Source organism: Corylus avellana, chromosome ca1, assembly GCF_901000735.1.
Source record: "Corylus avellana chromosome ca1, CavTom2PMs-1.0".
NCBI classification, from domain to species: Eukaryota; Viridiplantae; Streptophyta; class Magnoliopsida; order Fagales; family Betulaceae; genus Corylus; species Corylus avellana.
In genome coordinates this window covers 40,729,971-40,755,047 of record NC_081541.1, presented here as the reverse complement: position 1 = coordinate 40,755,047, position 25,077 = coordinate 40,729,971, and the positions used below count along the sequence as shown (strand labels likewise).

General features: G+C 38.4%; 2 protein-coding genes and 1 long non-coding RNA gene across 11 annotated transcripts in view; 2 read left to right on the top strand and 1 right to left on the bottom strand.

The window, feature by feature from the left end:
* Window positions 1-18,757, top strand: part of LOC132187924 (MADS-box transcription factor 14-like) — an 81,668-nt gene extending 62,911 nt beyond the window's left edge. For 2 of the 8 annotated variants that reach the window (XM_059602364.1, XM_059602346.1), the window contains 2 exons: window positions 9,479-9,610; window positions 18,014-18,301. In XM_059602364.1, the coding sequence (XP_059458347.1) occupies window positions 9,479-9,610; window positions 18,014-18,124 (243 nt within the window). In that variant the 3' untranslated portion in view covers window positions 18,125-18,301. Of the gene's footprint in view, window positions 1-9,478; window positions 9,611-16,863; window positions 16,980-18,003; window positions 18,302-18,471; window positions 18,592-18,747 lie in introns of those variants that run through there. The other 6 variants (XM_059602351.1, XM_059602356.1, XM_059602361.1 and 3 more) reach the window with 6 other exon arrangements.
* LOC132187964 (uncharacterized) lies at window positions 2,810-16,873 on the bottom strand. Of its 2 annotated transcripts, XR_009440856.1 has the most exons (4): window positions 16,759-16,873; window positions 16,608-16,656; window positions 16,209-16,532; window positions 2,810-3,062 (listed from the first exon to the last, which is right to left on the bottom strand). It is a non-coding gene; the product is annotated as an uncharacterized LOC132187964 (long non-coding RNA). The 2 variants fall into 2 exon arrangements; XR_009440855.1 differs by lacking the exon at window positions 2,810-3,062 and having other exon boundaries at window positions 15,411-16,532.
* A 1,620-nt stretch (window positions 18,758-20,377) lies between the features above and the next one.
* Window positions 20,378-24,752, top strand: LOC132187745 (cell number regulator 6). Its single transcript, XM_059602166.1, has 5 exons — window positions 20,378-20,510; window positions 20,597-20,704; window positions 21,528-21,642; window positions 22,601-22,863; window positions 24,290-24,752. The coding sequence occupies exons 2-5, from the start codon at window positions 20,597-20,599 to the stop codon at window positions 24,524-24,526; spliced, it is 723 nt and encodes a 240-aa protein (XP_059458149.1). The 5' UTR covers window positions 20,378-20,510; the 3' UTR covers window positions 24,527-24,752.
* The last annotated feature ends 325 nt before the right edge of the window (window positions 24,753-25,077 follow it).

Below are 25,077 nucleotides of genomic sequence, written 5' to 3'. Positions count from 1 at the left end.
AGTGTCCAAGGCTTCCTGAATAGAATGACAGTCTACCTCAATATGCTTTGTACGCTCATGGTAAACAGGATTAACAGCTATTTGAATGGCACTAGTATTATCAGCATGAAGGGGAGTAGAATCAGATTAAGCAAAACCAAGCTCAACCAGAAGCCCACGAAGCCAGACAATCTCAGAACAAGTAGTAGACATTGCCCGGTATTCGGATTCAGTAGATGATTCTAAAATGCGAGCTTGTTTCTTACTCTTCCAAGAAATCAAAGAATCACCAAGAAACATGCACCAACCCGTGACAGACCGCCGAGTATCAGGACATCCGGCCCAATCCACATCACTATAAGCAACAAGGCGAAGAGGAGAGCCGGTTGGAAAGAACAACCCACGGCCAGGTGACCCCCGAAGATATCGAATGATATGGCAAACAGCAGCTAAATAAAGATGGCGTGGAGTTCGCATAAACTGGCTAACCTGCTGGACAGCGAAAGAAATATCAGGCCGAGTAATAGTCAAATAGTTCAAGCTGCCTGCCAACTGTCGGAACACAGTAAGATCAGAAAGAAGATCACCCTCCTCACTTCGATATTTCACATTAACCTCCATAGGAGTATCCACCGAAGAAGAATCGTGAAGACCAGCCAGGCTAATCAAGTCCTAGGTATATTTGTGTTGATTTAAGAATATACCTGAAAAATCAGTGTGCACCTCCAACCCCAAAAAATACGTAAGAAGACCAAGGTCTTTCATAGGAAAAGAAGCCTAAAGATTCTACTTGAGATGGGCAATTAAACTGGAGTCAATGCCAGTAATGACAATATCATCCACATACACAAGTAAAAGAACGAGACCAGTCGGAGCCTTGCAAAGGAACAAAAAGGAGTCATATTGGCTTTGGACAAGGAGAAGCGTAGCAGAGTAGACCTGAATTTTTCAAACCATGCCCAGAGAGCCTATTTTAAGCCATAAAGAGACCGCTTTAACTTACGCACAACGGTAGATGGAGAATAAAACAAACCCGGAGGAAGAGTCATGCAAATATCATCTTTGAGATCACCATGAAGAAAAGCATTTTTTACGTCCATCTGGTGAAGTGGCCAGCTTTGGGAGGCGGCAATAGAAATAACTGTATGCACTCCACCGGAGCAAATGGCTCCTCATAGTCCGCCCCATATTCTTGCATGTTTCCAAGAGCAACTAATTGTGCCTTATACCGATCCAAAGTCCCATCAGAGCGAAGCTTAATCGATTAAACATATTTACAACTGATGGCTTTAACATTAGAGGGGCAAGGAACCACGTTCCATGTATGATTGTCCTGGAGAGCCCGAAGTTCCTTATCCATCGCTTTCCGCCACCATTCATATTTAACAGCCTTAGAAAAGCATGTAGGGATGGAAATAGAAAACAAAGTAGCATTAAAAGAAGTGTGGGAAAAACCATACCAATCAGGAGGACATGATACTCGGGTAGATCGTCAAGGACCAGACTTAGGAACTATCTCAGATGGCGGGTCAATCTGAGGAGAACAAATAAGGTAACTAAAATTCACCTATTAATTACAAGATACTATAGCTATAATACGAAAACATGCCATAACTAGAGAGACTAATTATGGCTATATGATATATATGCCGTATCTGACTGGCAACGCATACAACAGGCACCGAATATCACTCCCGAAGTGTCATTAGGTCTTCCTCTCCCATAGAGGACCGCACATGAGACATCATCCACCTCCTTTAGGGCCTGTTTGGGATTGTGTTTGAGGGACCTAAAAGTGCATTTAACACTCAACAAGCGTTTTTTGACTTAAAAGCTCTATTTCTCAAACACACTCCCAAATAGGCTCCTAGTTGCCTCATGGGTCATGAGGTATGCAATCGTAGTACAGTTTTGCGGTAAGGAGGTCTCTAACACCGGCAAGACTACAAACATGATTGCCAATATGGGGGAATCAACTCCAACGAAATGTTATAGCTCAGGCACACAATTCACAGTAGCACAAAAGCAACATATCTGGACAAAGTAGAAGATCAAGAAATTGGGAAGACACTAGGTCTGAGCCTAAGAAGAATCTTGAGAAAGGAGAGTGAGAACGGACTGGAAAGAGAGAAAAAATAAAGGAAGGAAAAAGATGCGGAAAAGGAGAAGGAAGAACGACAGAGGAAGTGACAAGTTGTGTTGAAGGTGCTTGGATTTAAAAGGTGAACCTTTGATTATCATGCCTTAACAGTAAGCTTCACTTAATTCGCTCACGTGGTAAAAGGCCATCGTTCCAAATGAACAAGAGTAACGATCCCTTGTTCATGGCCCTTTCTCGAGACATTCATGGCATGGCCCAAAATCTTGAATGCCCCTGCCCAAACCTTGCCCAAAGGCATTAAGGGGGTAACTGTTAGGCCTAGTAGCCCTCATTGGGCCTACTGACCCAAATGACCAGCCCATGCCCCAATAGACCCAAGTGTAGTTGGTAGGTGCCACACCAAAGCCTAGGCCCCTAGACGTCAGGCCATGCCCCCGACATCCCATCAGCTCTCTCGTGTCCTCGAAATCCCGTCAACCCCCAAACACTTATGAAGCTGTATAGGTCACAGGCCCTAGCGCAAATTCCAGTAAGCAAGGTCTCTAATTGGAACATGCCACGTGGCCAACAATAAAGTGCCTATAAAAGAACAGTTAGCGAATGGTAAGGTATTGATAATCCTCTTAATACTAGTTGCATACTTCCCTTATATATATACAACCCTCTCGAAAATTAAAACATTATGACTTCTATCATTCTATCAACATTAATCATTGCAACCAAAGCATCTACCAAGAATCATCACATTAACTAAAATTAAACTATACATATCATTGTTACAAAGGATCCATATTATACCTTAATGTACAAGCATATCTCAAAACTATAAGTTTACAACATCACCCAAAAGTACTAATTAGCATGAACAACCGACCTAATCTCGTAATAAGTCATCAGCTGTCAACTGGATCGATATCACTACGCCAAACAGCCGCATCTGCCTCAAGGTCCATCTCAAATCTGACATCTAATGGTAGTCCAACTATAAAACAACACATGTTTCATAAGTGAAAAAGATAGAAATGTAAGTCCACAACTTAGTGAGTATAAATGCACATGACGTACACGTTATTATATGGTAAACTCAGTTGTTTATAAATTACATGCAATAATATAAGGTTACCATCCATCGTTTGACAAAATAATCTTGAATGCAATGTAGATAATATATATGTTGTAATAGGAGAATTATGTCATAGTTTAACATTATATGGTCTACTCGATATATTAACCCCTTCCCGGTAGGGTTGGCGTTGTCCCAAGGGACTTGCAATAAAATATCGGTGCCCTGAATATTATATACTATCGTCCATCACTAGCAGCCCAACCGAGTTCAACCTCGGGTGGCCGACGCCACTAGTAACGTCTGTCCTATAGTGACCACCAATCAAACATAGTTGCACCAGTCACAAACAACTATTGGATCTAAGGCCAAATATAAACAATAAACATATTTTGATCATAGGGCTAACCCGTATATTTTTGTAAGCCCATGGCCATTATCATGTATTCTTTTACAAATCTCATTTTCATCATCTTGCTTAATCAGCATACATTTTCACAAAGTAGAGTTCACAGTAATCCAATATCTATTTCATGAGTTGTAAACATGCACATTTGAAATATATAAAATAATCATGTTATGCGGAAAGTAACAAGTATCCATGTGAGTTTCTACTCACCTTGTGCGTGGTTTTCCACTGGGTAACTGCCTTGACAGTCCACATCGTCCAACTATGTGAAATGGTCTATCATCAATCTTAATCTAAGCAAAAATACCCTTACAACTATTATGATGGCAAAATAGTCATTTTGCATGACCATCGAACATTCAGAAATAGTGTTGAACGGTCGGCATCGAACATTTAGTATTCATGTCAAACGTTCGACATGAACGTTCGATACTTCTGTCGAACATTCAGTTAGTATGGCAGAACCTCCTTTTTTAAGGTCCTAGCTCTACCCATTCTAACATGATTCAAGATTTGATTTCACTTCTAAATACGATTCTAAGCCATTTAATGTTCTTGGGAATGTATTATGAAACCCATTGAATGTTCATGCTTCCTTGGCAAAGAGAAAAGTTGTTCTTACCATTGAACTTCTCCACTTCATACTTGATGCTTGTCATATTTATAGTAATTGTCGATCGGAATACCGAATCTTAGGTCTGATACCACTTTTTGTGCAATATAGAATTTTGTGTAACGCTGCCTACTTCAACAGTAGGGCAATAATTGTATATATATAGTAATCATATAACATCTAACTTAAAGTCTACACTATCCATACAATTTAAACACTATAATCCTATCACAAGTGTTCTTCTATCGACACTTGATGTTTATCTTCCTCTTCTTTATCTTGTACGTTATCTCTAGTAGGTTGAGTTTGAGTAGGTCTAAAACATCCCCACAATTTCGACGGTGGAGATCTGACATTGAGATTGGACTTGAGTAGTGTGAACTTTTTGGAGACTAGAGGCTTTGTGAGAATGTCAACCACTTGATCCTTGCCGGAGATGAACTGAACATCGAGACTTTTGGATGCCACTTCGTCTCATACAAAATGATAGTCAATGGCGATGTGCTTTTTCCAAGCAAGAAACATAGAATTGGAAGTAAGATACGTTGCTCCAATATTGTCACAATGTAGAATTGGAGCACTAGGTAAAGAGATTCCAAGTTCACCCATGAGAGATTGAATCCAAGTTAATTCAGTAGAGGCATTAGGAGGAGGAGAGAAATTCTTTTTGCTATTGGAGAATGGGAAAGAGGACTCGTTAAACACAACATGACGAGCAATGTACACCTTCCCAGTGGGAAGATGTAGGCATTTGTAGCCTTGGTGCTCTTTACTGTATCCTATGAAAATACAAGATTTGGAACGAAAGTCTAACTTATGATGGTTGTAAGGTCTAAGGAAGGGCCAACATTCACAACCAAAGGTTTTGGGGAATTTGTAGTCCAGGGTGAGATTGAAGAGAAGTTGAAAGGGAGACTTATGTTGGATAACCTTTGAAGGGAGAACCATAGAGTGAGAGGGGCTCTAGCCGTGGCTAGGAGAGTGAGTCCGGTCTCTACAATGTGTTTATGGCGACGTTCAACAAAACCCATTTGATGGTGAGTGTGAGGGCAACTTGATCTATATGTGATGCCCATTGATGGTAAGGTAGATTGGGGGGTGTGAAACTCCCCTCCATTGCCACTTTGAACAGCTAGGATGTTTCGGCCAAAGTAGTTTTTAACTCATCTTTTAAAACGAAGGAAAATAGCAGCAACTTCAGATTTGTGTGTGATGGGGAATAGCCAGATATACTTGGTGAAATCATCAACAATGCAAAAACAAAACTTCTTATTATTGATTGAAGGTAAAGCAGGGCCCACACATCAAGATATAGTAATTGTAAGGGGTTGCTAGACATGGACATAGATGCTGGAAAATGTAGACGGTGGCTTTTGCCTTGTTGACACGATGAGAAAATTGATGTAGAGGGGGATGATGGAGCTACGGGAAGGTTATTTGAGCGAAGAACACAACGAACAATGAGCGGAGCAGGATGGCCTAACTGACGATGCCAATCATCCATGGGAACCTTCTCTCCAATATGGGCAGTAAGTTCATTGAATGAGGAATGGGAGGAGGGCCATGGGCAGATCTCGTTTCTACTCGAGCCTCGGAACAGTAGTTTGCGAGAGCGGAGGTCCTTCACAAAACACAGTTAGGATGAAATTCAACAAAAACACCATTTTCACGAGTGAATTGATTGACAAATATAAGATTTTTGTTTATTTGAGGAACATGAAGTAAAAAGGAAAGACGAAAATTATGATGAGAAAAGGGTAAAGTAGCAGTGCCAGTGTGTAATATGCGCAAACCTTGGTCGTTTCCCACTTTGAGTTTGTCCGAACCAGTATAGTCCTCCACACGAACATTTAGGCTAGCGAACTCGTTGGTGACATGATGATTACAGCCTGTGTCATGATACCACTGGGGGTCTAGTGTAGCATTAGTAGTAGCCATGAAGGCAGCTGCTTGAGGGGATTCTGAGGAGTGATCTATACACTACCAACAGTTAGGAGCCGTGTGAACAATCTTGTGACAAAGTTGGCAAATCGGTCTGGGGGAGTAACCATAACCATAATTTTGAGAGGGAGCACCCCTACATTATCCACGTCCCCGGCCTCGAGTATAGTTGTTGCGGGGACCAAAGTTGTGAAACGTACCACAAGGGGGCCGTAGGTAGGAGATGAACACCATTGTGTAGTGTTGGCAATGGAAATGGAAAGATCAATTGCAGTCGTGTTCTGCTCAAGACGCAGCTCATGAGAGAGGAGCAAACCATAGAGATCAGTCAAGGAGACGGGTTCAAATCTTGTTGTAATTGAGGTAACTAGGGGATCATAGTCAACACTAAGACCGGTGAGAATATAGGGGACACAATATCGAAGTCCTCAAGATGGTGACCAATGGCAGCCAACATGTGAGCAAAACCTTAGGCCTTCTGAAAATAATTAGCCTATTGAGTGCCTTTCTTCAAAGTGGCGAGTTGATGTCGGACTTGCATGAGTCGAGCTTGATAATGAGAAGAGAGCAATGTCTCTAAAGTAGTCCATAAGGAATGGGAGGTTAAAATACCTATCACATGCGGTAACAACCCATCAGAGAGAGTGGAGATGAGGGCACTCATGAGGAGCTTGTCATGGAGATACCAAGTGTGAAAATCGGGATTGGGAACCAGCATCCTAGATGTGGAATTAGCTGTAAGTTTCGATGGCTAGATAGTTGTAACATCAACGAAACCAATAAGATCATGGCCTTCAAGAAAGGGAACAACAACAACTTTCCAAAGTGGATAGTTGTCGCGGGTGAGTTTGAGGGAGATGTGCTAAGTGACATTGTGCAAAGGGTTGTGAGGAGTAGCAGACATCATTGGGAGGGTGGCGGAATCTATGGTGGAGGTGGAGGATGAAGCGACCATAAAAAAAATAAAAAAATAAAAAAAGACGTTAGTCGTCCATAGGCTCTGATACCATATAGAATTATGTGTAATGCTGCCTACTTCAACGGTAGGGTAGTGCTTGTATATATAAAGTAATCATTGAGATACATATAACATCTAACTTAAACTCTACACTATCAATACAAGTTAAACACTAGAGTCCTATCACAAGTGTTCTTCTATTGACACTTGATGTTTATCTTCCTCTTCTTTATCTTGTACATCATCCCTAGTAGGTTGAGTTTGAGTTGGTCTAATATGCAATTGACCACGATTACAGTAAATAAAACAAAACAATCATATGCAAGAACACCAAAATTTACGTGGTTCCCTCAATGTGAGGTTCATCCACGTACGGGGGCAATCACGAAAAAATTCACTAACCAAATATGGAGTACAAAATTGTGGTAAAGAAAAATCACTCAAACCCAAAATCCAATACATCAAAATCTCACTCTCACGCAAGACAAAGACAATTCTTCTTTTACACAATTCTCTAATCTTAACACATAAAAGAGAGCATGAGAAAAGAAGAAAAATATGCAGTTCACGCCCAAAATTCCTTGGTATGCAACAACTCAAATTTTCGCTTGTTCTCCTTTTTCCTCCTCTCGTGTTGCTTGCTTTTTTAGTGGGTAAACAAAACCAAATTTTTTTCTTCTCTCTTCTTTAGTGCGCGGGAAGCTTTCTTCATTCACTCTTTTTCACACATAACATTCACTCTTTTTCACACATAATAATGAGTAACACTTCATATATATATATATGTGTGTGTGTGTGTGTGTGTGTGTGTGTGTGTGTGTGTGTGTGTTCACACATAATAATGAGTAACACTTCATATATATATATATGTGTGTGTGTGTGTGTGTGTGTGTGTGTGTGTGTGCGCACGCGCGTGCGTGCGTGCGTGCGTGTGTGTGTGTTAAACTACCACTTATCCCAAAAGCTTAAGCTTATAGGAAGAGATAAATTTAATCACTTAATCATTACTTTAACACTTCCCCTTGCGTGTGAGCTCAAACTCTTTTTTAATAGATGGGGCTCAACACGTGGAATATTTAATTTTAAATGGGGGTGAATTGACAGAATTAAGGTTTGATCCAAGGATCTTTAGCTCTGATATCATGTTAAACTACCATTTATCCCAAAAGTTTAAGCTTTTAGAAAGAGATAAATTTAATCACTTAATCATTACTTTAACAATATACATACTAGTAAAGAGTTGAAAGTTACCTTAATGCAATTAATGCTTCCAGCAACAACTTTGTCCTTCATGTAAAAGAAGACCACTTCTCTAGGAGAATAAAAACACCCACATGACTTGAGGGGTTTTAAGTCACGTCAACATTATGAAATGTGTCATTATATCCTCTATCATTCGTCGAACAAGTTTCATTTCCCGAACTACAAAGATGCTATGTTCTGCGTGGATCACATCTAAACAAATAGAAGCAAGGTGACGAGCAATGACACGAAATGTGCGCCTTAGTGGAAAAATATGGGTACATATATTTACAGACCAATTTCAGTACTACAAAAAAACCGCAAAAACGCGTATGGGTTCAGGGAAAGGATCTCCCGAATATTGGGTAGCTATCGTTAAACCGGGTAGAATACTTTATGAAATGGGTAGAGTAGCAGAAAATGTAGCCAGCAAGGCTATTTCAATACCGGCATCCAAAATGTCTATACGAACTCAATTCATTATTTCATGACAAGGAATGTAAAACCAAAGGAAATAGGTCTTTGGAATAAAAGAAAGCAATTGTAGGTTTCTTTTTTTTTTTGGACAAACAATATTGCTACTCTATATTAGAGGTTTTATTTTTACTGAAAAATTGAGTAAGGATATGGTACTAACCTAATAAGCCAGATGGGAAAAATAGATTGCTTTAATCCTATTTCTCTCCTAACTTGCTGTGTTACATGATGAGTTACTTATCATCTATAGTTATTAACTTCTAAATCTCATCAAACTATATTTGATCATTAATTTTATGAAATTTCTCTCTTATTCAATTTTTGTCTTGTCATGCAGAACAATCTTGTAGTGTACTGATCTTCAGACAAGTGCTAACTAACCCACTGCCAGGGACAAAATTAGGATTTTAGGTTTTGGGTGGGCAAAACTAAAAAATAAAGTAAAATAAAATAAAAAGAATTTTTTTGGGGGTAAAAATTATTTGTTTAAGGGTATATCTAGAAAAAACAAAAAAAACAATGAGGAGGAATTCTAAAAACATTTTGGGGGGGGGGGGCAAGGCTGCATTTGGGTCCACCCTTGCCCACTGGCAACATCTTGAAGATCAGTTTCCCTTTTTACATGATATTTTCTCAAACTATATGATCCTCTCTTAACATGCTATCAGCATAAAATCTTTGGGACCTATGTGTAGATTTGCTTCAATGGACCAGCTAATGCACTTTTGGCAAGCACCACACAAAGCATTGAACAGAAAAACATGACACAGCTCTCACAACTAGAGAGAGAACTGGATGTCATATTAAGACAAATCATATTCAGAAAGGTAATTCTTACAAGCTACCTTTTTTCTTTTTTTTCTTTTTTTTTTTCTTTTTTCAGTAGCAATATTAGAGCTGACAAGCCGTAGCCATGAGGTGTCATCTAATCAGCAGTCAAAATTCTTGAACACAAAGACAATGGAAATTAGATTTGTTATGAAGTTGTGTTCTCATGTGTAAAAATAAATAAGAAAGATGTTAACCTGATCTTCTACAAAAAACATGTTTGTTTGTGATTGCGTTGGGAAATAGAGTTTTTTAAGTTTTTTTCTAAAAGTGCGTTGTAGCCATTTTACCAAACATGGCATCTTTTTGTTTGGCAATTTCTTAGGTACTAAAAGTTATTTTTAAGCTCCCAAACGCAAACTCAAAATTGTCCAACATATTTTGTAGATGGTCATGGGTTGTTGGTTTGGAAGTGCATCAACAGTTCCTGAATGAGGAATGTTGAAAAGCTTACCAGAAATTAAGACTAGATGGCAGTGAATTACTCCCAAAAGAATTGGAAAACATTTATAATTTATTATAAATGGTTTGGAAGTGCTTTTGGCAGGCACCTTGACACAAAACATGAAAAGCTTAACAGAAAAGGATCGTCTCCCCTTCAATTCTGAACCTCATGTCATACTTGAGAATTGCAACAAGGAATGAGAAAAAGACACTTAGAGCATGTTTGGAATTGTGTTGAGAAATATAGCTTTTAAAGTCAAAAAGAGTTTTTTTTTTTTAAAAGAACCTTCATTTTTAAACTTCTTCCAAAAGTGCGTTTTGGCAATTTTTAGAATAAAAAAGTCAAGAAAATACTTTCGAAGTTTTTTACCAAACAGACCAGATTTTTGTTTAGCACACCTTTTTTATGTATTAAAAGTACTTTTTAAACTCTCTAACGCAATTCCAAACAAGCTCTTACCCTGGTGGAGCACCAATTAAGCATGAAACTGAGTGTCAATCCTAGTCAGCAGATTTTCATCTTCAAAGAGTTGCCCGGCAAGAGCCTTTGCAAGCTCTGTCTTGCCAAAACACCAGTTGGACCCAGGAATAGGAATGACCCTATTGGTTGTTGAGGCCTTCCTAACCCAGCATCACTGACAGCACCAACTGCTTTATCCTTTCAGGACTCTAATTTTTGGAGATTATAAATACCTAATTTTTGGTAATTAAAAATGTTGTTGTGTGTGTTTATCCTTTCCTCCACTTATCTTTCTTAGAATGTTGATTGTGTTCCTAGAGTTTTTCATCTTGAGTGCCAGAAATGAAGAGTCACTGGTTTTCACTGATGTTCTTAAAATCATACACATAAAATCTTCTTAATTGAGAGAAGGAAGATTTTCACTGATGTTCTAAGAGGTTGGCCAACAAACTGCATATAAAAAGTTAAAAGCAGCATACTAATTCAGGAAATTGTAGTTAAAATCAATGAAAAATCACTAGAACGGAAAAAGAAGAGATGTGTACTGTTTGAACAAGGAATGAGATAAGAAGCTACTCTCATATACACACATAAATAAGATGTGCTAATACACTTACAGCATGTTTGGGATTGAGTTGAGAAATATAGCTTTTAAAGCCAAAAAGAGTAAAAAAGCTTTATTTTAAAACTTTTCCCAAAAATGCGTTTTGGCCCTGAAAGTTTTTTTATCAAACAAACTATTGAGATATGATTTGATTCCTTGAAATTCCTCCCTTGATTATCTACCATTTATTTCTCTTAATTAGTTCCCATGTATATAGAAGCACACCTGTATGTCATTATTAGATTTTATATTTGAATTGTATTTTCCTTTTCTTAGTCCATAGTTTATGGGATTTTGTCCCCCTTAATGTACTATAAAACATAGCTCAAAGATGCAGAATTATATATGAGAATTCATTCTCTTTTCATGTCTTTGTTCAATCTTGTTCCAAGTTATATTTCTTAACATGGTATCAGAGCAGTTCTGATTTCCATTTTTTTTTCTCCATCAACATGTCCGAGTCACACACAAATGTGGAGGGTCATATACCCTTGAACAACGAAACACCTCACACAACAACCAGTGATGTTTCTCTTCAATCTTCTCCATATTATCTCCATTCTGCTGATCATCCAGGAGCAGTTTTGTGTTCTACCCATCTCACCGGTGACAACTACATCACCTGGAAGCGAGCCATGAAAATGGCCTTAAATGCCAAAAACAAATTTGGCTTTGTAGATGGTTCTCTTACTCGACCACCAGCCAACTCCACAGACCTTCCTATGTGGGAAAGATGTAATGATATGGTGCTGTCATGGATCCTTAACTCCATTGATAAATCGCTCGTCAACAGTGTCATCTATTGCAACAATCCTCGAGAGGTATGGATCGACTTAGAAGAACGTTTCTCTCAAGGTAATAATCCCCGAATCTTTAAGTTAAAAAGAGATATATCTACCTTGAGCCAAGATCATATGTCAATTGCTGCCTACTATAACATTATCAAATCATATTGGGATGAGTTAAATACACTCACAACCATCCCAGAATGCTCTTGTGGTGCCTTGCGAGAACTCAACCAAATGCAAGAAGTTGAACGTGTCTTTCAATTCCTTATGGGATTGAACGAATCATATGCTTCCATCCGCAGTCAGATTCTTGCTGTAGATCCTCTTCCCAACGTTGGCAAAGTTTATTCCATCATCCATCAAGAAGAAAAACAGAGATTGCTCCACCTCCCTACATCCAATTCTGATTCTATAGCCATGGCAGCAAATCGAAATTTTTCACAATCTCGTCCAAATGAATCACGAGGCAGAGGACGTGGTAGGCCAAAATGCGATCACTGTGGAGCTCTTGGACATTGGAAAGATGTCTGCTATAAGCTCGTAGGGTATCCACCCAATTGGGATCATTCTCGCAGCAATCAAAAGTCCGGCCCCCCAAAAGGATCATCTCCTTATGTTGCTCATCATGTCTCTACAAAACCAGGAACATTTCATACCAGTGAAAGTTCAATACCAGGTCTCTCTGCTGAACAGTACCGCCAATTGATGGATCTTCTCTCGCCCACTCCTTCAGCCAACCTTGCTGGTAATATCCCATCTCCCTCTTGTAATTTAATTCCACCTTCACATTCATCTGATTGGGTCATTGATAGTGGAGCATCCGATCACATGACCTCTATTCCATCCATCCTCAAGACTTCTCATGAAGTTAGCAATGCTAGCCCCATTAAACTTCCTACAGGTGAAGTCGTTCCTATCACTCACATTGGCTCTGTCAAATTATCCCCCACTGTCACTATAGCCAATGTTTTATGCGTCCCTGATTTTAAGTTTAATCTCCTTTCTATTAGCAAAATCACTTGTGCTCTAAATTGTGTTGCTATTTTTTTCTCCACTTTTTGTGTCTTCCAGGACCTAGCCACGAGGAAGCTGATTGGAATGGGTGAACTTCGTGATGGACTATACTACTACAAGGCATCCGCAACACCACTTTCCTCTGCAATTCCATCTGCCATGCAATCCCAACAGAATCTTGACTTCTCTTTGTGGCACCAACGTCTAGGACATCCATCTCCATCCGGCATGAATAAATTCATTTCTATTCCTAATTCTTGTTCTCACTGTGATGTATGCCAACGAGCTAAACATACTCGTCTCCCTTTTTCATTGAACCACAATAAAAGCACTGCCATTTTTTCTCGAATATATTGTGACATTTGGGGAGGTTATCCTACTCCTTCACACACAGGTGCCCATTATTTTTTAACTGTTGTTGATGATTATTCACGCAACACTTGGGTATATCTTATGCGTTTCAAATCTGAAACTTATTCCTGCTTAAAGCATTTTTGCCTTCTCATCAAAAATCAATTTTCCTGCCCAGTTAGACACATCCGAACTGACAATGGGCAATAATTTCTATCACATCGCATCCAACAATTCTTCCACGATGAAGGTATAATTCATGAGCGCACTTGTGTGGAAACGCCCCAACAAAATGGAGTTGCAGAGCGTAAGCATCGACACCTACTCAATGTTGCACGGTGCTTACGCTTCCAAGCCCATCTTCCCATCTCTTTTTGGGGTGAGTGTATTTTGACTGCCACATATCTCATTAATAGAATCACCTCCCCTAGCCTTGGAAACAAATCCCCCCATGAACTCCTTTTCAATACCTCTCCCGAATATCATCATCTTCGGGTGTTTGGCTGCCTTTGCTATGCACAATCCCTTCGTTCATCTCGCGACAAATTCTCACCCCGTGCCTCCAAATGTATCTTCCTTGGTTATCCGTTTGGCCATAAAGCATACCGAGTATATGATCTAACTACTAAGAAAATCTTTATATCTCGAGATGTAACTTTCGTTGAGAATGTTTTCCCATTCCAACATCATTCTCCTTCTCCAAATGCACCTGTTATCCCTTTACCCTCTATGGATCTTTCTCTCCCTAACCCATCTACTCCAACCACTTCAACATTCATTTCTGCTCCTAGTCCCACCGACCCAATTGACTCATCTTGTCCTCTTACCCCTCCTGTGCCTTCACCCACACCACCACCTCCTGCCCCTTCACCCACACTACCACCCATCCCCACTCGGCCTCAACGCACAATCTCCCGACCTACCTATTTGAAGGATTTTATTTGTGCGCCTCTACCTAACAAGTCCATCACGACTTCCCCTCATCAGCACTCGGCAGGTATGGTCCATTCTCTGTCTCATTTTCTTTCATATGATCGTTTTCACCCCAAACACTTGGCTTTTTTATCTGCTTTGTCTCACCATAAAGATCCCATCAATTATACACAAGCGGTCCAACACTCACATTGGCGGGATGCCATGGCTTCTGAAATTCAAGCCTTGGAGGCAAATCAGACTTGGACACTTCAAGCCTTACCATCTGGCAAACGACCCATCGGCTGTAAATGGGTCTTCAAGACCAAGCTTCGAGCAGATGGCACCATTGAAAGGTACAAAGCCCGCCTTGTGGCTAAAGGCTATACTCAAATTGAAGGGCTCGATTATCATGATACCTTTGCACCTGTTGCCAAGCTTGTCACTGTTCGTTGTGTCCTTGCCGTTGCTGCAGCCCGTCATTGGTCTCTCCATCAACTGGATGTTCATAATGCTTTCCTGCATGGAGACCTTGATGAAGAGGTCTACATGACCCTTCCACCCGGTTTTTGCAAGAAGGGGGAGAATCGAGTTTGTCGTCTCAACAAATCACTTTACGGGCTTAAACAAGCCTCTCGCAATTGGTTTTCCAAATTTTCTTCTATCCTTGTTGCGGCTGGTTTTCAACAATCTCCTGCTGACCACTCTCTATTCACTAAGTCACAAGGCCCTTCTTTAACAATAGTTCTTGTCTATGTCGATGACATCTTGGTGGCTGGTAATAATCTGGATTCTATTGGCAAACTCAAAGACTTCTTAGCCCAAAAGTTTCGCATCAAAGATCTTGGCACTTTAAAATATTTCTTGGGCCTCGAAGTTGCTCGATCACCCACCGGTATCTTTCTTAATCAACGAAAATATGCTTTGGATATTCTCAGTGACAGTGGTCATCTTGGTGCTCGGCCAGCTACCTTTCCAATGGAGCAAAATCTCAAGCTTACACATGAAGAAGGTACTCCCCTACTTGATCCTAGCCCTTATTGGCGTCTTGTGGGCCGTTTGCTTTCTCTCACTATCACTAGGCCCGACATTGTGTATTCCGTCAACATTTTGAGTCAATTTATGCATCAACCACGCCAGCCACACTACGATGCTGCCATCAGAGTTCTCCGCTATATCAAATCATCCCCTGGCAAAGGTATTTTTTTCCCTACTGATTGTGACTTCCAAGTTTATGGTTACTCAGACTCAGATTGGGCGAGTTGCCCCATCACTCGTCGATCCACCACCGGCTATTTTACTACACTTGGCAATAGCCCTCTCTCATGGAGAACCAAGAAGCAAACCACTGTCTCCCGCTCTTCCGCAGAAGCTGAATACCGCGCTATGGCAGCAACCACTTGTGAACTCCTTTGGCTCAAGATGCTTCTTCAGTCTCTCGGGGTTCCTCATTCTCAACCCATGAAGCTCTTTTGTGACAATAAAGCAGCCCTTCACATTGCTGCCAACCCCGTTTTTCATGAACGAACGAAGCATATTGACATTGATTGCCACCTTGTCCGTGAAAAACTCTGTGCTAAGATCATCTCTACAGCTCACGTCCCTGCTAGCCATCAGCTTGCCGATATTTTCACTAAAGCTTTGGGCCGTGACAACTTCCTTAGCTTCCTTAGCAAGTTGGGCATTACGGATCTTCATGCACCAACTTGAGGGGGAGTATTGAGATATGATTTGATTCCTTGAAATTCCTCCCTTGATTATCTACCATTTATTTCTCTTAATTAGTTCCCATGTATATAGAAGCACACCTGTATGTCATTATTAGATTTTATATTTGAATTGTATTTTCCTTTTCTTAGTCCATAGTTTATGGGATTTTGTCCCCCTTAATGTACTATAAAACATAGCTCAAAGATGCAGAATTATATATGAGAATTCATTCTCTTTTCATGTCTTTGTTCAATCTTGTTCCAAGTTATATTTCTTAACACAAACTAATTTTTAAACTCCCAAATAGCTCTTACCCTGGCGAGCACCAATTAAGCATGAAACTGAGTGTTGCTCCATGTACTCAGACATGTCAATCATAATCAGCAGATTTTCATCGTCAAAGAACCTTTGCAAGCTCTGTCTTGCCAACACCAGTTGGACCCAGGAATGACCCTGTTGGTTGTTGAGGCCTTCCTAAACCAGCCTCAGAGACAGCACCAACTGCTTTATCCTTTTAGGGGAGATTAAAAATACCTAATTATTAAAAATAATATTCCTGTGTTTATCCTCTTCTCCACTAATCTTTCTCAGAATATTGATTGTATTTAAGCCCGCTTGATTTCCAACACACAGTTTCTCTGAGCCATCAGAAATGAAGAGTCAGAGGCTTTCACTGATATTCTTAAAATCATATACATATAAAATCTTCTTACCTGAGAAAAGGAAGATTTTCACTGATGTTCTAATAGGTTGGCCAACAGACTGCATATAAAAAGTTAAAAGCAGCATAGAACTTCCGGAAATTGTAGATAAAATCAATGAAAAATCACTAGAACAGAAAAAGAAGAGATGGGTATTGTTTACCTGCAAGCTTGCAGAAGACATGTATGAAATCTTGGGGTGCAAGTTTGAAAATATCACAAGCTATTCTTTTTCTTGCTTCTTCTCTGTTTTTTCCCCTCTTTTTAGGTAAGCACAACCAAAGGATTCGTATAAAATTGAACTTCTGACCTTATCTTCCAGCCTCCTTAATGAGAAGAGGAGATGCCATTAGATAAAAGACCACTGGGCGCAGGACTCTTGGCTGTCTGATAAAATATCAGAAAACTGCTTCTGATATTTTGAGGTGCTTCTGTTGTGTAACATTTGTAGACTTAGGTTGTGTCCTTTTGTTGTTGACTATTTCCACATTAGTCCATTGAAATGAGAGTGGAGGGAAATTGAGTATTTAGAATTACTCTCGGGTGTTTATTGTCACATTTTGATTCTGTTTTGCTACACTTGGTTCTACTTGACACATTTGGATATTTTTTTATGTATCTTTTCATTGAGTAATGATATAAGGAGGATTATAATATTCTTAAGTGTGATGTGGCTTTTAAAATTACCATTGAAGTTGAGATGATCCTTATTAAATTTTGATCTATTTGTAATTTTAAAAGCCACATCATATTTGGGAAGACTCTAGTACTCCTTATATCATTTACTCATTTCCATTTGTCTTTGAAAACAGAGTAATGCTAGAAGGAGGAGTCCTCCTTGTGTCTTCCCAAATATGATATGGCCTTTAAAATCACCAATAGATCAAAATTCAATAATGATCATCTTAAATTTAAGGGTGATTTTAAAAGGCACATCACATTTGTAAGGACACAAGGAGGACTCTAGTCCTCTTTCTATTATTACTCTTGAAAACAAAAAGAGAGAACTTTTAAGAATATTACTTAGTTAATCCTTTTTGACGAGTAATTCTAGAAAGTGTCTCTTGTGTCACTCTAAAATGAGGTGGCTTTTAAAATCATATTTTGATCAAAATTCGATAGTGATCAATTACGAGCTTAACGGTAATTTTAAAAACTGCATTATTTTTGAAGCGAGGCAAAAAGGACACAAGAGACACTTTTAACATTTACTCATTTTTGACTAACATGTTATTAGATATTCATGGATAGTGGTTTATTTCTAATTTTGATTAAAACTGTTCGTTTGGGTGTATCTATTATGAATTATGATGAATTGATATGATTCATATTCTGGTGTATCTATCAAGTTGTTTTGTGATATTTTCAATACTTGTTAGTTCCCCATGCACGTAATGTGTTTGTTCAGTGATTTTCAGGAACTATGTTCAAGATCATTTTTTTGCCTCATTCTGTGGTTTTATAGGTTAGATTATGTCTTGGGTTTTTGTAATCAGTTACGTGTCTGTAATGGGTCTGTCACTGAATAGCCAAAATGGAGAGTTTGTTAAGTTTTTAGTTGGTTTATTCGGTGTCCAAAATATGTCTTTTGCTTTTTAGGGCATTTGTAGTTTTTATTTTTCCAAGAAGACGATGTCTAGATATGGAAGATACATGTACAGACATGGAAGAGACAGGAAGTTGTGTTTTTCTAATGTCCGGACATTGTGTGTAACATCCCGCTTAAATACATGGCAATTATTTTTAATAAACATTGGCTTACAATCCACAAATTTTTTTAAAATATTTGTAGCTAATAAAACTTCTCTAATATATCTTGGTACATTGTTTACCTTTATCTTTATGTTGTTTGACTTTGGATCTAATTATTTTATAGTTGACGGGCGCAAACCACGTACGGATGGTGGTCACATAGATATGGAAGATACATGTACGGACATGGAAGAGACAAGAAGTTGTGTTTTCTAATGTCCGGACATTGTGTATAGCATCCCGCTTAAATATATGGCAATTATTTTCAATAAACATTGGCTTACAATCCACAAATATTTTTTTAAAATATTTGTAACTAATAGAACTTCTCTAATATATCTTGGTACATTGTTTACCTTTATCTTTATGTTGTTTGGCTTTGGATCTAATTATTTTATAGTTGATGGGCGTAAACCACGTACGGGTGGTGGTCACATAGACAACATTGTTAGTAGTGTCGATCACTCGGGGTTTAAATCCGAACGGGCCATTACAGGTCTCATGGAACAACACAAATCCTATCGAAAAGGGTAAGGCTAGAATAAACTATATGGAGAAATTAAAGTTATAGATTATTAATTAGTAAATATGAATAATGTTTTAAATATCTATTCAACATGATTTTTGAATTAAAATAATATCTGAATTGTCCTTGGAATTATGGGAATACCAATTTCAAACCAAAACCATTTTGATGCTAGCTAGCGTTCTAATAGAGGCAACACTAACCCATGACATTCTCAATTATCAAAGTCAAATTCTGTAAATTAAGGATCACAAGTTCTTCGATAATTTACTTAGTAAGTCTCTTTAAAAATTGATTGATTGAAAACTAATGCATCATGTTTTTATGATGGCATGTTTATTGGATATGCAAGTCGGTGGTGTCTTTATGCAGCACATGCACATCTACTTCTTTCAACAATTTGTTTCTAAAGAAAAACGCTATAGGCATGCTGATTGATCTCTCTCTTTCCCATATATGCAATGTTTGGTATACAACAATCTCTTACAAATTTATAAAATAAAGGTTATCTAGATTGATCGACGTTATAAGTACAACGTGGATTGTCACGTTAGTTTATAAACGTGATAAGTGTCATGTAGACTGTCAAGTGACAATCTATATTTTAGTAGCTAATGTGATAAGTATCATGTGTTTGTTAAGGACTTATAGTAAAATTTGTAATAGTCATAACAACACTTCAAAAATTGATGAAAAAGTATGGATTGACCTCTGTGAAGGAAGTGGGATTGTATACCAAATCACTAACAATAAAAAAATTAATGAATATACTGAATTTGAAACTCGAGTTGAGAATTTGTCTAAAGTTTTGTGTAGGGAAAATGATTGTATATTGAATCATACATATTATTGTACAAGAGAGACTTATACATAGATGCCAATAATACAGATACACACCAATAATCAATGTGAGACAATGTATAATAAATATATAATATATAGCCTAACAACCCTTCTCAAATTCAAGGTGGAGTTGGTCTCTCGCACTCCACCTGGAAAGATAAATGTAATATATTATATTTTTATTTCACAATGATCCCCAAATGCTGATATGACAAGTCCAATCAATTCTTAAATTTTATTTTTCTTTTAACAGTGACTAATCTAAGAGTTAATTGAGACTCAACAGTAACAATGGAAGGCAGTATGGGTTTAAGTGACATCTGCTATCCCAAGAAGGTGAACGAGAATAGTTGTGAGATAAATATATGATTTCTAGCTCTATCATTTTGAATCTCTATGGGTAAGGAGTCGATCTATGTGTTTAGGGTTGACCTTCGTACATGAAATTCTCTACGTTATCCCAAAAAAAAAAAAAAAAAGTTTAATAGATTGTTGTACAACTGTCACTTAATCAAGTTGTACAATCTACTTAAAAAAAAAAATTGCCTTCATAAATAATTGTGTATTAAATAATAAAAATAAAAAATAAAAAAAACTTGATAGATCTTTTTTTGGGTTGTGAAAAAACAATTTGAATACGAAACAAAGATCCATTCGACGTCGTTTCAGTCCCCCAATGTAAATCGTCAACGGGGCGTTTCGTCGTTGGGAAAGAAACTGCTCCCGATTTGGATATACCAATTGGAGTCTCTCAGAAACTGAATATTCAATTCTGTTCTTTCCAATTTCCAAAGGTCCATATTTCCTCTTCTCTTCACCTCCTCCATTTCTCTATTCTCACTCTCTCTCTGATCCGTTTGATTTTGTTTTTTGGGATCAGATGGCTGACGGGAACGCGCACTCGCGGTACGTGAAGTTGACGAAGGATCAAGCGCCATTGGAGGAGATCACCCCCGGAGAGCTCAACCAACCCATTCAAATCCCTCAGGTTCTTTTCCCTCTCAAATATGTCTGTGTCTGTGTGTGTTGTATTGGTTTGTGTTTGTGCATTTTAGTCAACGGCGCGGTTTTTGCTTGAATTTTGATTCTCTGTCTCTGATTTTTGGGTTGGATTGGAGTTTGCTCTTGCTCTGTTTGGTTGCCGAGAAAATGGACGGGAAAGGTGTTTGGGGGAAGGGTTGTAAACAATGTGATTTGTGTGGTTGAATTTATAGCTTTGATTCTGTCTCTACACTTTTCTTGCCGGCCGAATCGAGACGGTTACTGTCTGGATGAATTGCCGTTTTCGATTCAGTGTTGGTGGATGGATAATCTGTTTCTGTGTGTGTAGTTTAGTGGTTAGTATCCTGCAGCGGCGAAAGGCATTTGACTGTGGAATGTTGGAGAATATTGAACTTGTTGTGATTTGGTTTGTAAATTTGATCGTATTTGTGTTATGGTTTTTCCAATGATTGTATATGTGTTAGGCGTGTTCTTGTTTCTTCTTTTGCATTTACAATTAGAGATGGAAAATTAGTTTGCACATGGAATGTGAATTTCATAACTTCGAATAAATGTCTTATTTATTTTTGTATTATTCGAAGTTCATGGAGATGCAATTGCCAAGAACTTTGTATGTTCTGTTTTTGAAATTTGAATACTCAACAACAATCCCCTCTCTTCCCAACTCTTAAAAGGACTCTTTCAACTTTAATGTGCTAAAGCAGAACATGTGATTCTGTTGCATGGTTTATCTGCTTATAATGTGATTAAAAAAATATTATTGTTTATTTAATACTTTTTAATCACTGATTTTGTCTCCTATTGGACAGTTAGTCGTTCATAAATGTAATGAATGTGGGCAACCGCTACCTGAAAGCTATCATCCACCTGCTGATGAAGATTGGACGACTGGAATTTTTGGCTGTACAGAAGATTCTGAAAGTTGTAAGAGCCTCATCTAATATACGATGTCGAGTTGGCATTCACATGTTGACTTATCCACTTTTCTTTTCTTTTCTTTTTTCTAGGGAATTCATTATTCGTCACTTATGGTAGTTCTAGAAATCAAGCTTTCTGATTTGTTATTATTAATCATGCTTTCGCATTATTAAGCATTCTTTCAATAAGAGCGAAGAGAATTGTTCTTTTCAATGATGAGGAGTGAAGACAATTGTTCTTACCAGTCTTACACGAACCTGCGACCAAACCCACTACAACTTCCTTCACACTCCATATAACATTAGTTGTTGGTTTGAGCCACTGTTGATAAACAAGCCCCCCTTTTCAAGCTAGGCCCTTCAATGTTCTTTGAGAAACTCTAGGCATCCTCGCAAGTGTTGGACTCATTCTTTCTTGACCCTTGATTAATTTCCCCTTCTCCAATGGCCTTCTTTTCCTCCGGCTTTTCAGACTTATTAAAGTGCACAAGCCCATATCAATCCTAGAATCACACAGGCTCAAAACCTTATGACCCCATCCTTCAGTCATGTTACTTTGCAGGTTGGGTTTAAGCTTAGTAACGGGCCCAGATGGATTCCAGCCTACTTCCAGTATAACTAAACATCTTTCCACTTTCCTTTTAAGGGACGCCAGCATATCTTTGACAGCTCTTTTGTTAAAGAAGTAATCAGCCCCTAGATACACATGGAGTATACAAGAGAACACACCTAACTATTATATCTTTAACAGCTCTTGAATCATGATTGTTAATATTTCCACAGAAAGGCATTTTGGTGATGTTAATATTTCCACTGAATTATTTTAGATCATAGATTGCCTAGATTTCAGAACAGGAAGTAAAAGGACTAGAAACAGAAGAGAAATGTAACTACCTCTTTGATTTGTCTGCTGTGTTCTTTTCATGATTGTTGATCATTCTAAAATCATTGTGGTTCTGTTCCAGGCTGGACAGGGCTCTTCTGCCCGTGTGTTTTGTTTGGACGTAATGTTGAAGCTTTGCATGATATTCCTTGGACCAATGCATGCGTTTGTCATGGCATGTGTGTTGAAGGTGGAATTGCACTTGCAGCTGCGATAGGTCTCTACCATGGTATTGATCCTAAGACATCATTTCTCATTTGCGAGGGCCTGTTATTTGCTTGGTGGATGTGTGGCATCTACACTGGTCTGTTTCGACAATCATTGCAGAAGAAATATCATCTTAAGGTAATTTCATTTTGTCTCATTATTATCCTGAATTTCACTGGTTGCAAATGCAAGATTAGGTATGCCTTAAACTTGAAATCAGCTGTATATAAACACATCCTCAGATATTTAGCTTTGCATTTAGCACTTATACTTCCAGTTTCTTCCCACCTAATGTGAGCTGTGGAAATGTAGAAGGCCAGTGAACATTTGGAATATTAGATTCACTTTTCCTCTTTTGTAATTATTGCTGGCATGGTTTCTTTCAGCATTGTGATTCTCATTATTCATGAGGTTCTGTTCATTTTTTCATTATACCTGGTAATAGCTCATTTTTGTTAGTTCAATAAATATCATTTATATCCGATATGATATACAAGAATATGTTAGGAGTTTTTCCTCTGCGTTCCATGAATTTATGTGAAATTTATTGTTTCACCAGTGTTGATTTAGGTGTTTGTCTTTGAAATAATCACTCTGACAAGTCTGCTTGTTTGTGACTTATGTTCAACGGGAGTTACTTTTGAGTTTCTCCACATAAAGACTGGTTTTAAGATTTTTGCTTGTGCATTTGGACATGAGATATTTCATGCTTGTTGGATCTCCTAAAACTAAAATATATTCATATAAGCATAATAGTTTGCCTATATATTTTTCAATTTGATAATGATTCTGCTGTTGGAAAATGTGAGCGTTTGGAATTATTTGTCTATGCATATTGCAATTTATTGTTGTGGAATATTGTAAACCAGCTGGTTGGTTGGTTGAATTACTTTTCTGTTGGTGCGGCTTTCATCCCATTACCAAGGAAATCTCCTTTTCATCTAAGGAGTATGCAACTTTTTACCAATATTATTTATCTTCAGCAAAGATTTAGCCACATCACTTTATAAATAAAGTGCAATTGGGTCTCCCATGCGGAACATGGGAAATGTAACCCAGTGAGAGGAGGTTTAACTGAGCTAGAGGGGTTGGGTGTGGAGCTGCCTAGGCTGGTCGCCACCATTGCCAGTGCTGGTGGCACAATAGATTTAACTTCTTCATGTCTTATAGTTTACTGCCAGAAAATATGCTTTATTTTTATACCATAGCCGAAGACTTTGAGGTTAAGAAGTTCACCAATTTCAACATAAGAGGGAAATAAGATATCCAGGTTACTCTATGGATATGTATCGATACGCTGACAAACTTTTAGCTATGTCCCCCCTGATGTGCTTAATGTGATCACTTAATCAAAGGAGTAACTTGCTCTTGGCCGTTACGCATTTAGATGACTCTGTTACATTCTGATCCCTGGATTTGTTGTTCAACACACTGAAGATTGGTTTGGTACAGAAAAGCTAGTGAAACTTTTTATTTCAAATGACGCATCTGTAGATGTTATAGCGTCGTTTGTAGGCATTGCTCTGCAGGCCGTGTTCTGACCAATCATGTTGCTTGTTTGCAGAACTCACCATGTGATCCCTGCCTAGTGCATTGCTGCATGCACTGGTGTGCCATTTGCCAGGAGCACAGGGAGATGAAGAATCATCTATCTGATAATGCCGACGTGGCCATGACCATTGTTAACCCTCCACCAGTTCAGGAGATGAGCACCGGTGAGACCAAGGAAACTGAATCGTCTGCAGCAACAGCATCTTCTGGAAATGGCGAGCAAAGCAATCTGGAAATTCAGCCTTCCTAGGATTTTAACTTTGCTTATACAGAAGTCAAAAAGAAATTCTTTCCCGTATTTCAATTTCTTTTTGAGGGTGAGAAGTGGATCAACATGTGCAGAGAGCCTTACGTCAAAGTGCTAAGTTTTTGGGTGTTTGAAAATTATTGTACATCAACGAGACTGGACTACCATGGTAGCAACAATGTAACACCGATATATATTTGGCAAGTTAATGTGAACATCAATTAATCAAGTCACAGTTTAGCAGCAAGGCAACATGATCTTTTGTGAATGGCAGAGTTGTAAGCAATTGATTTGCCTCAAATCTGTCATCAATTTTTCCTTCTTCGGTTCTTCCAATTGCAGTCTAATTAACTTCCCATCTTTCCCGGTATGATTTGGTAACTCCCCTTTGGTTCACATCTTTGCATCATGGAGAATGCTCGAGATGTTATAGCTTTTATTACAATCTCTTTACAATTTTTAAACACAAATTGTGAAATTTAATATTCTCTAAATTCAGTTTAAAAAAATTACCCTACCAAATTATCTCAACAATTTAAAATATATGCAAGAAT